Source organism: Rhinolophus sinicus, linkage group LG14 (genome assembly GCF_036562045.2).
Source record: "Rhinolophus sinicus isolate RSC01 linkage group LG14, ASM3656204v1, whole genome shotgun sequence".
Classification (NCBI taxonomy): domain Eukaryota; kingdom Metazoa; phylum Chordata; class Mammalia; order Chiroptera; family Rhinolophidae; genus Rhinolophus; species Rhinolophus sinicus.
This window is the reverse complement of record NC_133763.1, coordinates 17,961,309-17,976,336: the sequence shown is the minus strand read 5'-3', so window position 1 is coordinate 17,976,336 and position 15,028 is coordinate 17,961,309. Positions and strand designations below refer to the sequence as shown.

Genomic DNA, 15,028 nt, shown 5'->3' with positions numbered 1-15,028 from the left:
AGAGAGCCACGTGGGAAAGCGGGGACGCGGCGGTGCTCGGAGCGCGCGAGATCAGCGGCGTGCAGAGCCCTGCGCTGCGCCGGACATACGCGGCGCGTCGCCTCGGACGCGCTGTCCCGGGACCCCGGCCACCCAGCACGCTGCGGGTTACCTTCTTCGTAGCCCCACTCCACACCCTCCTCCTCCTCCTCCTCATCCTCTTCCTTCTCCGGGAAGGCGACGGAATCTTCGATGAAGCTCAGGTCAGCCATGGAAAGGTCGTGGGTCCTCTCGGCGCCCTCGCCGGCGGTGCCTGCGCCCCTGCGGGGTAAACGGGCCGGAGTGAGAGTGTGAGCGCTTGTGCGCGTGGCGCGCGTGGGGGAGTCTGAGCGCGTGAAAGTGCGCCTGTGAGTGCGAGCACACGTGTGCACGTGGGAGCACGCGAGTGTGAGTGTGAGCGCGTGTGCAAAGTGGGAGAGCACGTGTTTGAGTGTGAGCGCGCGTGGTGAAAGACAATGTGAGTGTGAGCGCGCGCGTGTGAGCGCGCGTGCGAGTGCGAGTGCGAGCGGGCGCGAGGCGGGCGGGCTTCGAGCCGGGAGTCGTCCGGCGGCGGGCGCGGCGAGCGCGTCGGGAGTCCCAGCGGAGCGCGGGAGAAGCCGCAGCTCCGGGAGCGAGAGCCGGCGAATTATAAACCCGGCCGGGGCGTGTCTGGCACGTGAGGATCCGCCCCCTTGGTTCGGTGGCCGGGGGACCCGGGGGGAGGACACCAGGAAAAGGCCCTGGGGCTACAGCGCCGAAACGAGAGAAAGAGCGGACACCGCTTACCCTTCCCGCTGGGGGGGCTCCCCACCCCCCTGTCCTGCGCTGATTGCGGGTGATCGGCCTCCGGCGCCCGCCGTCCCGAACCCCGCGAGTCACCCAGGGTCTGTCCACAGGACGCTGGTGTGCGGGGCCCAGGCCGGGCCTGTCTGTTTTCATCCTTTCTCCAGGAAATAGCAAAAGGGGCCTGGGAGGAGAGAGACGGATTGCCTTGGGTAGGAGAAGAGAGGGCTGGGGGACACACAGAGAGGGTTTCCCCACTCTGAATCCTTATTTCTGAGGTTTTGTTGTTTTATTAGCCCTTGGAACACAGTAGAAACGAGTATGGAAAACCTTCCAAGAAACTTACAGTTCCTAAAAACATTGAAGAAAAAAAATTGTTTTCATCTAGAGAAGTAAATATAATTTAGGGAAATTTTTCCATGAAAAAGTGTAGAGTAGTGAAAGGCAATAAAGCAAGCGTGTTTTGGTTTTAGTTTCAGACTGTGGGTGCTGCTGCAGACGCAGCTAGCTGTGTACACAGCTCTGATGCCTAATGAAATCGTGTAAATAATGAAATGCACACATTGCATAACAAACAGGAACTTTCCTGATCCAAAAAGCTCTCATAGTTACCTCACAAACGAGCCGCCCAATCCAGTGTTAATGACTTCAGCCCCCTGTTCTAACGCCTTTTCTTTAAAAACTTAAGCTAATATCCCTTGAGCGGGTTAACACTGTTTTTAGAAGGTCTGTGAGCATAATCTCAGACTTGGATCTTCTGTAAAATTTATTTCTATATGCTCTATGCACTCACTGAAATGTCTGTTAGCAGTTTGAATAGTGGATTTCTAAATCATACCATCCTTATCAATGCTTAATTCCTCATATAAGGACGGAGGTACTCAGTTTGAGGATCTGGGGTTCTGTGTTCCACTGCCTGCTCAGCCCCTTTTTTTCTTAAAGCCACTTCACAGGCTATTAGAAATTTCTCCAGAAAATGGATTGGGACTGAAAGTGGGTGGGGGATCAATCTGCCCCTTTCTAGAATGTTCAGCATAATAAGTGAAAACTGTTGGTTAACTTTAGCTTTGAGGATAACCTGTGGATTTCATGTAATTCAAGTAATTTCTCTTTCCTCTTAACACAGACACCAGAAAGTCCACCCTTGAGCAGACTGAGCCACAGTCTGAGAAAAACTAAATGCATTCTTTACTCACTGCTTTCTGGGCGTTCTTTAGTGACTAGCCTCTCTCCCCTGCCCCTTAGTGAGCCTGGGCTTGACAGAAGCAGAAGTCTGTCCTAAAGCGATAGCTGTAAAAATAATAAACACTACCACAAACATTAACCATTTTTCACTGAAGTTCTTCCAAAAGGAATATTTCATTGCTTTCTCCTTTCCTGAAAACTTTTTCACAACGTTGAAATTTTTTTTAAGCTTTCTTTTAAGAAGTTCACACCTTAATCAAATGCTGCAGCTTATGGACCCCATGGATGGTTCCGTAATAAAATCATTTTGCCACCCTGAGCTCAGCAGTAATGCTCAGTTCCCTCTGGCCCCAACATGTACATAGATGCTACCTCATACCCATGTGTGACGACCAACTGCTCTTAAAGGATGACATGAATTACAGAGATGTTTCTTGAACCGGAGGACAGCAAAATCGCCATGGCAAAAAAATTCCATTTCCCATGAGTAAATAGTGTGCCATGTTTACAGCAGATTGGCTGAAAGGCTGAATTGTTAATAATGAATTTTGCAGCTAACAGACAATTTTGCATGTAGCCAACAATGAATCACCGTTCATAAATGCAGTTAACTACTAGACAAACATGTTTACCCATATCTGATCCTTCTAAATTTTTCAACATCGTGTGTATAATGTAACTCTTCCTTGCAAGCCTAGGGTACCCTGTCCAGCAACATATGAGCCATTCCACTGTGCATCCAAATAGTCAATTAACAGCCTTAATTGCTTTGAGACTGTGTGCTTCAGAATTCTGCTAATTAACAGCACCTTAAGACCTTCTCCTCTCAGGTCCCTGTACTATATTATCACTAAAGATGGAATTTCTATTTCTAGCTGTTACAGGGTATCTGTCACCATAAAACCTAAACACACAGATCAAAGATATAGGCCAATTCTTTGATTTATGAAATAGAACAAGCACACCTAAATCTAATATCAGAGAATCTAAAAATATTCACCCTCTGTATTTGAACATAAGTACTCCATACACCCCTCTATATAATTTTAATGCATTTCGGCCTAATACCATATTTGATTCCTAAGTTAACTTTACATTACTCACTTTTAGTGTTTGCATAACTGAGGTCAAATCACATCAGTATAACAATTCATTAAAAATAACACCTATATAACTAATTGCTATGTGGTACTAAGAGAACATAAATAGAAATACCTCAAAGGGACAAGCTAAGCTAGATGTCAAAGGAACAAAGAGATATTAAGATTGGTCCTAGCACCCCGTACCTTCACAACATGCATGGGATTTGCATGGGCAGTGATTGAGCGAATAGCAATCTAGGCATGAGCAATGATGCTGAATAATGGCAGTCATCATTGTAGCTCCATTTTCTCCTCCAAGTACCTTCTGTGACCTGCCAACACCAATCCAGATTACTCAAAAAATGTGAGCTTCCGTGGGCTCCTGTCTGAAGTAAGACACTGCTCTGGTCGTTTAGTTAGCTAGTCTGATTTTTGTTTTGTCAGTAAAGGCATCAAAATTTTCCTCATTATACACATTTTGATTGCTGAAAGTTTCAATCATCATTTATAAGGCAAGACATTCTGATTCTTTCATATTTGTTTCTTCATCTGATTAGTCTTATATTTTGTCTGCTTAAAGTAGTGTTTATACGCCTACTTTTGTTTCAACTCTTCTTGGTCTTCTGTCTTCAGAACCATCAGCTTTTAGTGTTGAGTTGAGTGGGCGGTGGCAAATTATACTCTTGTCATTCACTACTCTGCTCTGTGAGGTGATACCTCACAGCGTTGAGTAGGAGTGCGTGTACCACTTCCTCATAGAAGCTTTAGTAATTACCATGTGGTTCCACCATCATTGTTGTCCCTCTGCGCCCAAATTACCGAGTCCAAGAGAGGTACTGCTCCTTCAGTCTAGATCCTGGAATGAAGAAGACCCACAGAGGAGAGCGCAGACAACCAGAAGTCGACAAGTTATTCAGTGAGAAATAAACCTTTGTTTTACAAGCGACTGAGATCTGGGGGTTGTTTGTTATAGTGGCATAACCCAACGCTGACTGTTACAGTAGCCCATCAGGTAAAGGCGAGCTCAAGAGTAATCTTTATTTGCTGAACTGCTTTTTTGCATGTCTTTTTACCTCTCTGGCCTGCAAGGAGACTAAACAGTCTAAAACAGTGCCCTTATCAACACCTTGCAAACTTCTTAGAAGCCCTGGTGCTAACCAGGATCCTCACAACCTCACCACTCAGTGAGAAAGCCCATTCCCATAGAAAATCCCAGTCTCCTTTAAGTAGGCATGGGCCATCGCTCTCTTCCCTTCCCTCCAATCACACCAGTTATGCCTGGAGCCCTACACCTACTGCAGCACGAAAACAACAGCAGCTGAAGTTGGGATGTTGCAGATGACTATTGATGACTCCCAAAACGCCCTTCTCTAGGGAGCCTTCCCAGCATTTGCCAAATGAAATCCCTACTCGAGTGGTTTAAAGCTTCCGTAACACTCCGTACAGATCTCTAGCCCTGAAATTAAGATTGTGTTTTAAATATGTCTTGATGACCTTGTCCAATAGCCAGTGAGCTCCCTGGGAGCCAGGGGTGCATCTCATCCTCTTTGTAGCCCCCACAGAGCACATGGGAGGCACTTAGGAATTAGTTTCCCTGTGCCACCAGCCATACGGTAATCTGGTTAGCCTTTATAAATACTAGCGCAATAAAACTTCTGATGACTAAGGCAGAGGCTTTCAGGATACAGGGGCCACAACACACATAAAGGGAGTGGTCAAGTTTACTTGGTGGCAGGTGTGTCAATAGGGGCTTCATAAAGGAAGTGACATGTGAGCTGGGTCCTGTGAGATAACCAAGTGCTCTTTTGCCCACAGAAGAGGAGGAAAGGAAGTAAGAAGACATGCCAATCAAAGTGAAAAACAAACAACAAAAACGCAAATCTAGAAGCCAGTGTGGTTCACTTTTTGATCAAGATTATTTTTTTCTATGATGTTAATAGAAGATTTTCTATGGTGTAAATAAAAGTGCAAAATGACACATTTAAATAGTATGTCTATGTTTTAAAGATTTTTATTTATTTATTGTGTACTTTTTTATTTTATTTTATTGGGGAAGGGGAACAGGACTTTATTGGGGAACAGTGTGTACTTCCAGGACTTTTTTCCAAGTCAAGTTGTTGTCCTTTCAGTCTTAGTTGTGGAGGGCGCAGCTCAGCTCCAGGTCCAGTTGCCGTTTCTAGTTTCAGGGGGCGCAGCCCACCATCTCTTGCAAGAGTCGAACTGGCAACCTTGTGGTTGAGAGCCCGCACTCCAACCAACTGAGCCATCTGGGAGCTCAGCAGCAGCTCAGCTCAAGGTGCCGTGTTCAATCTTAGTTGCAGGGGGCGCTGCCCACCATCCCTTGTGGGAGTTGAAGAATTGAACTGGCAACCTTGTGGTTGAGAGCCCACTGGCCCACGTGGGAATCGAACTGGCAGCCTTCGGAGTTAGAAGCATGGAGTTCCAACTGCCTGAGCCACTGGGCTGGCCCTAAAGATCTTTTTAAACATAATTCAAAATAATCTCATGACATGAAATAAAATACAAAGTAAATGATATGCTTAGATGAGCACATTGTGTTGACAGAACAATTCTAGAAATGTACTGAGCCCTTTTTGACATGAAGAGAAGCTGCAGTGGCCCAATTAGGATCACCCCTTGGCCACACTCATACTGCAGTTCCCACAGCAACTGGGACACCTCACTCTGCCCACAGCATGCGGTTGGGTTCAGGAGATGCAGGGATGCCTGCTGTGCAAGATGGCAAACCAATTCACAGAATAATGTGAGCACGGTGGTTTTCTCCAAAGCTGGCTGCCATAATTCCTGCCCTCCTGTAGACACGTGCTACCTTTCCTTTGAAGGGGGCGGCTATTTTATCTCCCCCTTGAATCAGAGCTGGTTTTGTGAGTTGCTTTGTCCTACTGACTGTGGTAGAGTGACCCTGTGCGAGTTACAGGCTTAGCTTTTAAGAGGGCTGGCCAATCCCTCTTTTGCTCTTGGAAACCAATCTTCATGTAAGAAACCCTACTCCCCTGAGCCCACCATGCTGTAAGGAAGCCCACGTTAGCCCATGATGACACATGGAGGAGCGCAGAGGCACAGATGTAGGAGTAAAGCCCTCTGGGACCTTCCAGCCCACCTTAGCCACCAGCTGAATGCAGCCAAGTGAGGGACCCCAGCTGACAGTATATGGAGCAGGAAAATGGCCCATCTGACTCCTGCTTGAATTCCTGTCCCACAGAATCATGAGAAATTATAAATCATCGTTTTAAGCCACTAAGGTTTGGAGTGGTTTATTACAAAGTGTAGATAATGAAAGCACACACTTACTATATTCCAGGTGCTACGCAAGCACTTCCCATACATTGTTTCCCTTAATTCTAGAAGAGCCTCAATACTATCACCCCATCTTCAGATGAGAAACCAAGGGTCAGACTCGTGCACGGCCACAGAGGTGGTGAGTAATCTGAGGTCTGTCTCTCTCCAGCCTCTGTGCTGGGAACCACCACACTTTCTGCCTTCAGAGTTGGTGAACTCAGCAAATGGGATTCACCACCGCCAATGGAGGCAGGTGGGTTGTAGGAACACGATTAGCAACCAAACACCAAGTCCAATGCACACTTCAGCCCTCCTGCATCCTGCCAATGGGCAAATTGGGAGATACGCTGGACTAGTCTTGGCAGCTGGGGTCAGAAGGCCTAAAAGAGAAGGGTAAAGGAAACTAAGTTGGAAAAAGAGACATATAATAACGAAACTCTTTTTTAATTAATAGACTTTATTTTGAGCAGGTTTCAGTTGCAGAAAAATTGAGCAGAAAGTAGACACAGCTGCCATATACCCCTCACCTCAGCCCAGTTTCCCCTTTCATTAGTACCTTGCATTGGAGTGGTACATTTGTTACAACTGATGAGCCAATAACAATGATCCATTATTATTAACTGAAGTCCATAGTTTACATTCGGGTTCACTCTTTGTGTTGCACATTCTATGTATAATTTTAAGACTCCACCTGGGTATGGAAAATGGAATCAGAGTCTGGAATCCCATGCTGACAAAATTTGCTCCTAAACCAGCCCTACTCTGCAGCCATGCCTTGGTCCATCTCTGTTTGCTCTAGGTCCAAGCCCCGCATCCCATCCATACCCCACCTGCACCACGTCCTTCTGTCCCGGTTGTTGTAGCCCATTCTCTAGCTTTGATGCCTTGCGTCGTGCCATTCCCAGGCCCTTATCTTCAACCTCAGCCTCGCCCAGCTAAAACTACCCAGGATTTGATGTCTTGATAGACGGCAGAGTCCTCTCTCAGTGGCTGGTGATGTACAAATCACCTATTATGTGTGTAATGTGATTTAAGTCATTATTTCATTATAATGTGAAAAAGGTATATTTTTTATAGATGAAGCAACTGAAACTCAGAGAATTCAGTGCTTTGCCCACAATCACACAGCTAAAAATGGAATAGTTGAGCTCAGAACCAGGTCTGACCAGCTCTACAGCCAACATTCATTTCATAACCTTTTCCCACCTACAAGTCTGGTTTTTGCAACCGTTGTACCAAAAAGCCCATTCAAAGTGTCATTAGTTACTCATCCACTCACATTTGCAACCAACTCTCAATGGGATATGAATTAAGTGGCTACTTAGCCATCTAAAATGCTACTCCTCAAAAACAGAAAGCATTCAAGATGTTTTGTATTAAATATTTCTGTTCCATAAAGAGTTTGTGTAATGAGGAGGAACCAGGGACACTAATGAAAGACATAAAGCAATAAACATTTTTAATACTAATGGAGCACAGCATGATTACATTGTGACTGGAACCCCATTGAGTAGCCTTCACTGAATATTACGTTTAGCATAATTACTATCAGTGATGGAAGAGAAAGTCTAGCTTGGTGCTGAGTACATACTAAGTGCTCAGACGGACTGTACAAGTTCCGACTGGGCCTTAATTACTTAAGGGACAGGAACACTCAGCATTATAGTTTGATGCTCCCCACCTTGACAAGGTGGTAACAGAAAAATAGACCAAAACTCCAACAGGAGAGACTGAGGTGAGTGACACACACAATATTCATCAGATATTAAGGATTATTTCAAGTGGTCCTCTTTAAAAGCCTTGATGGAAACACTTATCTCGTTAAATGTATTGTTATCATTAGCATAATATAATGTTGAAAGGCAGTGTGGTATCATGGTGTTGTTGCTCAATAAATTTTTATCTTGAGGAAGTTAATTGATCCTTTCTTTGCCTCAATTTCCTCATCAAAAGAATGAGGACAATAATGGGACCAAACCAGAAGTGGTGTTGGGAGGATGAAAAAAGTTAAGACAGATAATGCACTAAGCTAAGCTAGAACAGTCAGTTTTACGAGAATGCTTGTTTTAGAAATGCACACTTTTTCCAATGCAGTTGATACATTAGGGAACAATTTGAGCACAAGATTTCTCTGTTTGCTCATGCCACCTTTCTCTGTGAAAAACACGAGATGAACCCAGGAAACGGCACCCAGTTGAACAGTGTCATGTGTGGAATACACAGAATGCACACATGCACATCTCAAACATCTAGCAGCTACCTCAGTTCACTGGGTGTTAGGAGCCAAGCCATCGTCATCTGATGTTACAAGTGTCTGTCAGATTGTGGGTAATCTTCCTTCTATCCCTTCAAAAGCTGTTATCTTTCTAACATCAACTTCCACAAACAAACATCAGGTCTTTTCCAAGGTAAAATGATATTATTTTAGCATTCAACCATTTCTTAACCTTTGAGCATCTGTAAAAAAAAAAAAATACTGTTCCATCTTATTAGGTTCCTTTTTGTTTCTTTTTAATATGTCACTGATGAAGTTTTGAGTGTTGTGCCCCTAAATCCATTTTCCCTATATACCCTGTGGTTGTTATTGCCAGGTATGCATAGCACAGTGGTTTTTAAGAACACATTTGTCATATTATAGCAAAATTGAGTATATGTGGCAGGTAATAAGCTCTCAATGGAATTATAAGAAACTGGCATTTGGCATATATGTCTTGCATATTTTCTTAGATCACTTCATGTGTGAGTTAATTTGATTGATTATTATCACTGAGTTTGAATATTATCCCTGTTGTTATTAGTAGTAGTTGTAGTAATACTGTATTCATGTTCAGGAATCTCTTTATAATAATTAGTGCATTTGTGAGATTGCTCAAAGTGTGCTAAACAATACAGGAAGAGCCATCTTAAGGATGTCAGACGTATTGCACACGTAAGTAACTTGACCCCTTTGAGACCTCAGAATAAAATAGGACGTGATGGTCATCAGCAGGTAACTCTAGGTATTTGACTATAAGATAGTTGGGGTTTGGACAACCACATGTGTTCAGGACCAGTTATCCATGCGCCTCTTTAACCAGTGCTCACACAGATGGGGCATATTTACATCTTGGGTATAAAGGAAGTAATCATGTCCACCGAAGGAGATGAGGTCACTAGAAGAAGGCAAGAAAATCATTTGAGATGAGAGCTTTATGCACACTTTCTGTCCTACTTTTTATGTTCTTTCAAAATCCCAAGTCACATGTGAACTACTCTGAAGACACAAGGAGAATACAAACACAAGTCTTCAGGTTCTTTCAGGCAGTCAGTCCGTCAGCACTGTAATCCTCCTGTTCTACCTAAGCTTCGATGACGAACTTGCTTTCACCCATCCGTCCATTCACCCAGGTAACATTTGTTGATTAAGTACTCGGTGATAGATACTGTCCTAACAGCTTGGGACACCATGCTGACTAGAACTGGCCTTTGTCCCTAAGGAGCTTACAACATTGAAAATGGTATACCCACACTCAGAATGCCTCAAGTAATGACCTTGAGAAGGAGGCTTTACAAATCACTGTGGGACCATTGGAAAAGTCCCAGAACTGACTAGCTTTTAGGTTTCCCGCAGAGTCCTCCATAGGGAAAGCTCCGACCCTAAATCAAAGGACAACCTTGTGTAGCTTCACTGTAAAAGAACTGTGCACACGAGTTGCTTCCTTCACATTCACGCATTATGACATTGACAAGAATAGCATTCTCTTCTACATGAGAGGCGCAAATATACTATAAAAATATCAACCTATGATTGTAAAAAAGAAAAAGTCAATACATATGAAAGTTCTTGAAAATTGTAAATAATTATACAAATGTAAATTAGCTTCATAATCATTACTGTTACATTGCTTCTCAAATCATATCTAAAATAAAATTCATTCCCAACTCACCCCAGCTACCCTCACCACCTCACTTTTCTTATGTTCCTTATTGCAACGAAGGAAGCCACCATTCATCCCATGTTGAAGCTTGGAATCAACCTTCACTGCTTTCCTTCTCACAATTCCAATATTCCTCTCTAGTTCAGTCCTGTTCATTCCACTTCAAAACATGTCTTTCAACCCCTGCCTGCCTTCTCATGCCACTGCTACTGTCATAGTTCAAAAATCTGTCGGCTGTCGTCTGGACAACTCTCTCTCTCTATTAACAGCCTGTCTCTTTCCTGCTTAAAAATCCCTACTGACTTCCTGCTGCATGCAGTATATAAGATCTACTTTCTTTAAGATGGAACAGAAGGCCCTGAAAAAGCTGGCCAAATCCAACCATCTAGCCTCATGCAATTTATAATTAAACCGAACTTTAACCACACAAAACTTATCATTAACTGTAAAATACTCAAGGTTGTTTTCATGCCCTCCGTGCCTTTTTGCATAACGTTTTTTCTTTGACTCATTCTCTGTTTCTGGGTGGATTTGAGGATGAGGGAGATGACAGGAACACAGGTGAAGGAAGACTCAGAATGAGTGAGTGTATGTGCCTCTTCTTGTGGGCTAGGAACTGATTGAAAATGTATCTTATCTGTCTCTGTATTGTTAGGATCTAGTTGGTTCCCAACCTAGAATAGAAGCATAATAAATCTACAAATAATAACTTTAAGACACTATTTCTATCTCTACAATGTTTCAAAATAGATCAGCCAAAGGCAATCAAAGACTCAGCCTCAAAGAATCAGACTATCCTAGGCGGGTCCCTTGGACAACATCCAGATTTCCACTGAAAGGATACCCAGGAATCTTTTGCCCGTTTCAAATGTCTTCCATGACTTTTCCTGACAGAAGAGATCTTGAAGATTCCTTATTTTATTATTTCCTTTTTTTTTTTTTTGAATTTTTGTAAGAGTTTATTTGAGCCAAACTGACAACATATGCCAGGGAGGAAGATCTCAAATGCTCCAGAGAATAACAGTTTTGCAGCTTTTTTTATGCATTTGAAATTACACAGGGCTCGCAAGGAAGATGACATTACGTGAGGGTGGGAGAAAGCAAGGCGGGGATTTGATTACAGATGATTGAGATTATGTGCTCTCTTGAGGGTTGGTACCCCCTTCAGGAGTATTACTTCTGACATCTCAGAGGTGTGTTAACCTAAATGCACAAGAACAATGGACAGAGCTGGCTTAAAACCTTTCACTAAAGAAGTTATAAGGCTGGGGTGTGACTACCCACCACCATCTGCCAGTTAGGAATTTATGATCAGGTAGGTCACCCTGCGAGGTTACTTTCCATAGAGCCCCTTTTTTCCATCTTCAGTTCCCCCTTTTGGTCATAAATCAGTCTGAAGGATGCACCAATCACCACCCTTTGGTCGATCGTGTGTTCGCAGCGCTAGGAAGGAAAGCCATTCCTAGGAAGTCTCAGTATCGATGTCGTCTTGGGGACCATTGGGGGTGGGGCAGTACTGTAACTATGGGATCTGAGTTGACACAGAATGTTCCCCAAAAAGAAAAGGGGCAGATAAATGGAAGGCACTCAGGTCTTATGGCCTTCATTGAACAAACAAGCAAGCAAACACTGGATCATTTCTAGCCTATAAACTATCATGGAAGATCTTTAATTTTAAAGACAAATTTCAGAGAGGTCATGTGATTCCCCCAAGTTTACACGTCGAGTCTCTTTTTGATGCTTGACATTCTTTCCACTCTCCACAGTCTTTCAGCATTTCTCTTCAGCTAGAAATTTCCAACCTAGAACTCTAGCAAGCTTCTCTTACCTCCTCTAATTGATGCTCTTTGGGTTTCCAAGTTTCTCTCTGACAATACACTTCCTTGGAGTCTATTAGTAGGGACTCCATAACAGTTCCTTTGCAATTGGTGGAATTATCCTAAATGTTCATAACACAGTGAAAAATGCAAACACTTCCAGCAATGACTCTAATAGCTTCACCATCTGTTTTTCTAACAGCCTCATGTTTTACTAACATCTACAGAGTTGAGTCTTGTTCTGCTATAGAGAAGTCTTCCTTTCTAGACTAATTTTTACAGTCATCCCAAGTGAACAAAATTAAATAATGTCAGTGTGTAATTTCTGCGAGAAAAAAAAAATCCTAGCTCATTTTGTGACCCAGAAAAGGAATCTCTCACAGTGAAATAAACGGACACGAAAGGTATTGAGGCACAGTCATATGACAACTGAACTGCTGTTCTAAATTATCAACATGATTCTGCAGATTCTGAAAGAGTCTCCTTGTGGACCGCGTTCAGAATATCTGAGAGCAATGATTACACTCCTTGTGAAAAACTAAAATGGCTCCAAATCAGTTTGACCTTCAGAAGAATTCTTTCCAATGAATTAACAGCAGTGGTTCTAAGGTGTGGGAGAGAGTGAGAGCCAAGAATCATAATTTTTAAAATCCTGTAAGAAGCTTGATGAGAACCCGGTGTCCCTGACTAGTAAGCACTTCCAAGTCCATTTACATTTGCAGTTGATAGAAACCTTGTGCGTTTGTAAGGACTGTGAGAAAATGGCCCCAGCTGTATTCCGGAACTCCCTAAGAAGGAAAGAAACTTTTGTTTCTTGGTTACACGAAAATAAAGATCTGTGTTTCATTGTATCTACTGAGAAAAAACTTTTGTCTTCCTGGCTACCAAGAATATCCAGGCCAGTCTCCTTTTCCAATACACTAAAATGCAATTCCTCCCTTTTTTCCTTTCTCTTTTCAGAACTGCTTTGGTACTAACTGAAGAATTTTAAGGGGTCAAGCCAAAAAACTTGTGATCGAAATGTAGGTTTTGATAGCATACATTGAAAAAGGAATTCCTTATGGATATGGCTAATGGATAAGCACCGACAGGTAAGACCCTAACTAAAAAAGTTCCCAAAAAGATATCTAGACACATTTGGGTTGGGAAATGATGTGATGTCAGTAAATTAGATATAGATGTGTTTGCCAAATTCTGGAATAATAAAATTAAGAAAGCTCCTCTTGGAGATTAAAAAATGTAATTTTAGGAAAACTAGAAAGGCCCACTTTGTACAATTAATACGCTTCAAAAAATTATGTAACTTAACAAATTCATAGTTTCAACAAAGATTTAGATAGATTCATGGGCTCAGTAGCGAAAGGATGTTACAAAAGAAAATCACAAAGATACTTATGCCTCTAACACATTGGGAAATTGTGTCCCATTGCTGAATGCCTTTTATACTACGGCACAATCCGAAACTCCACCTTTTGCTTATTCTTATGTTAATGTTTATATATTCTCAGTGAAATCTGTGTAAAGTACCACTGTTGAAAGCCAAGTGCAAATAAAACATTAGGAGCTCAAGAATGAGATAATGATGGAATAGAGGAAACTTTGAATAAAGACTGGGAAAGGCAGAATCATTTGGAGTCAACACAGAAAGTCTCAATTTCACTGAATAAAAAACAGTCATCCTACAAAAATAAGAGACAAATGTCCATTGTCAAGAGAAACATTTCTCACCTTATGTGAAAAGATCTGAGGTCTAAAGCAGTGGTTTTTAAAGTACGGTCCCTAGAATAGCAGTATCAGCTTCACCCGAAAAATTGTTAGAAAAGCAAATTCCTGGGCTCCATTCCAGACTCACTGAATCCGAAATTTGGGAGGTAGGGCCCAGCAATCATGTCTCCACAAATCCTCCAAGCTTAAGTTTGGGAACAATGGAACTCTACTATCTAGACCTCTACTATCCATTAAGATAATTACTAGGTACATGTTGCTGTTGGGCGCTGGAAATGTGGCTAGTCCAAACTGAGTCGTGCCAGGAAGTATAAAATACACGTTGGATTTCAGAAACTCAGTACAAAAAAAATAAATAGAAGATTTCACTAATGTTTTTATATTGATTAGATGTTGAAATAATAACGATTTGGAAATAGGTTAAATAATATATATTATTAAAATCAATTTTTTAAAAATCTTGCTGCAAGAAAAATTTTAATTACATATGAATTGCATCATATGTCTATAAGATAACACTGCTCTAGAGCAAACTTCTGAAAAATAAAAAAATTAGCTCCACAAAATTCATATAAAAAATTATGTAACTTCTACTTGAATACTTTCAATGGCAACGAATGCACAAATTAGCTCTTCCATTTCTGGAGAGGTCTTTCATATATTGAATTAAGATCTACTTTGCTGTAACTTCCTGTTTTGTTTTTGTTTCCTTTTTCCTGGTTCTGACCTCCAGAACTATACAGAATAAGGACAACCCTTTACTTTATGATGATTCTTCCGTGTTTTATAACTTGAACCACGATCACCAATGTGTCTTGCCTTTGCCAGGTCGAAAATATTCCTGGTACTATCATTTGTCCATGTAATGCAGGATTTCAAGAGCTTCTGCTTTCATGGTTACTCTCTGCTGGCCATTCTCCTCTCAGTAATATTCCTCATGTAGGAAAAATGGGCCAAGTATTGGAAATGGGCCAAAGTGATTTCTGGTGTCTCTTCAGTGGATCTGAGGGCATTGTTACCAGACATTCTGAGATTATGTAATGCCATAGCAGTGTACTTTCAATTGCCTTTGATTGGTTAGGTTATTTCACAAACCTGTAGAGACAGAGTTTAAGTTATAGAAAATGGGTAACAATGCAAACGTCGAATAACCATAGGAATGCAAATGATTCCTGTTCATGGCGATGCAACTGAATTTTAT

General features: G+C 42.2%; 1 protein-coding gene and 1 long non-coding RNA gene across 3 annotated transcripts in view; one reads left to right on the top strand and one right to left on the bottom strand.

Annotated features, from left to right (window-relative positions):
- CA8 (carbonic anhydrase 8) overlaps window positions 1–657 on the bottom strand; it is a 93,834-nt gene extending 93,177 nt beyond the window's left edge. For both annotated transcript variants that reach the window (XM_074318547.1, XM_019716202.2), the window contains exon 1: window positions 152–657. In XM_074318547.1, coding sequence (XP_074174648.1) covers window positions 152–251 — 100 coding nt within the window. In that variant the 5' untranslated portion in view covers window positions 252–657. The remainder of the gene's footprint in view (window positions 1–151) is intronic.
- The window catches only part of LOC109437174 (uncharacterized), an 18,577-nt gene continuing 3,664 nt past the window's right edge, over window positions 116–15,028 (top strand). Inside the window, exons 1-2 of the long non-coding RNA XR_012491602.1 lie at window positions 116–242; window positions 13,063–13,193. This is a non-coding gene — a long non-coding RNA (uncharacterized LOC109437174). The remainder of the gene's footprint in view (window positions 243–13,062; window positions 13,194–15,028) is intronic.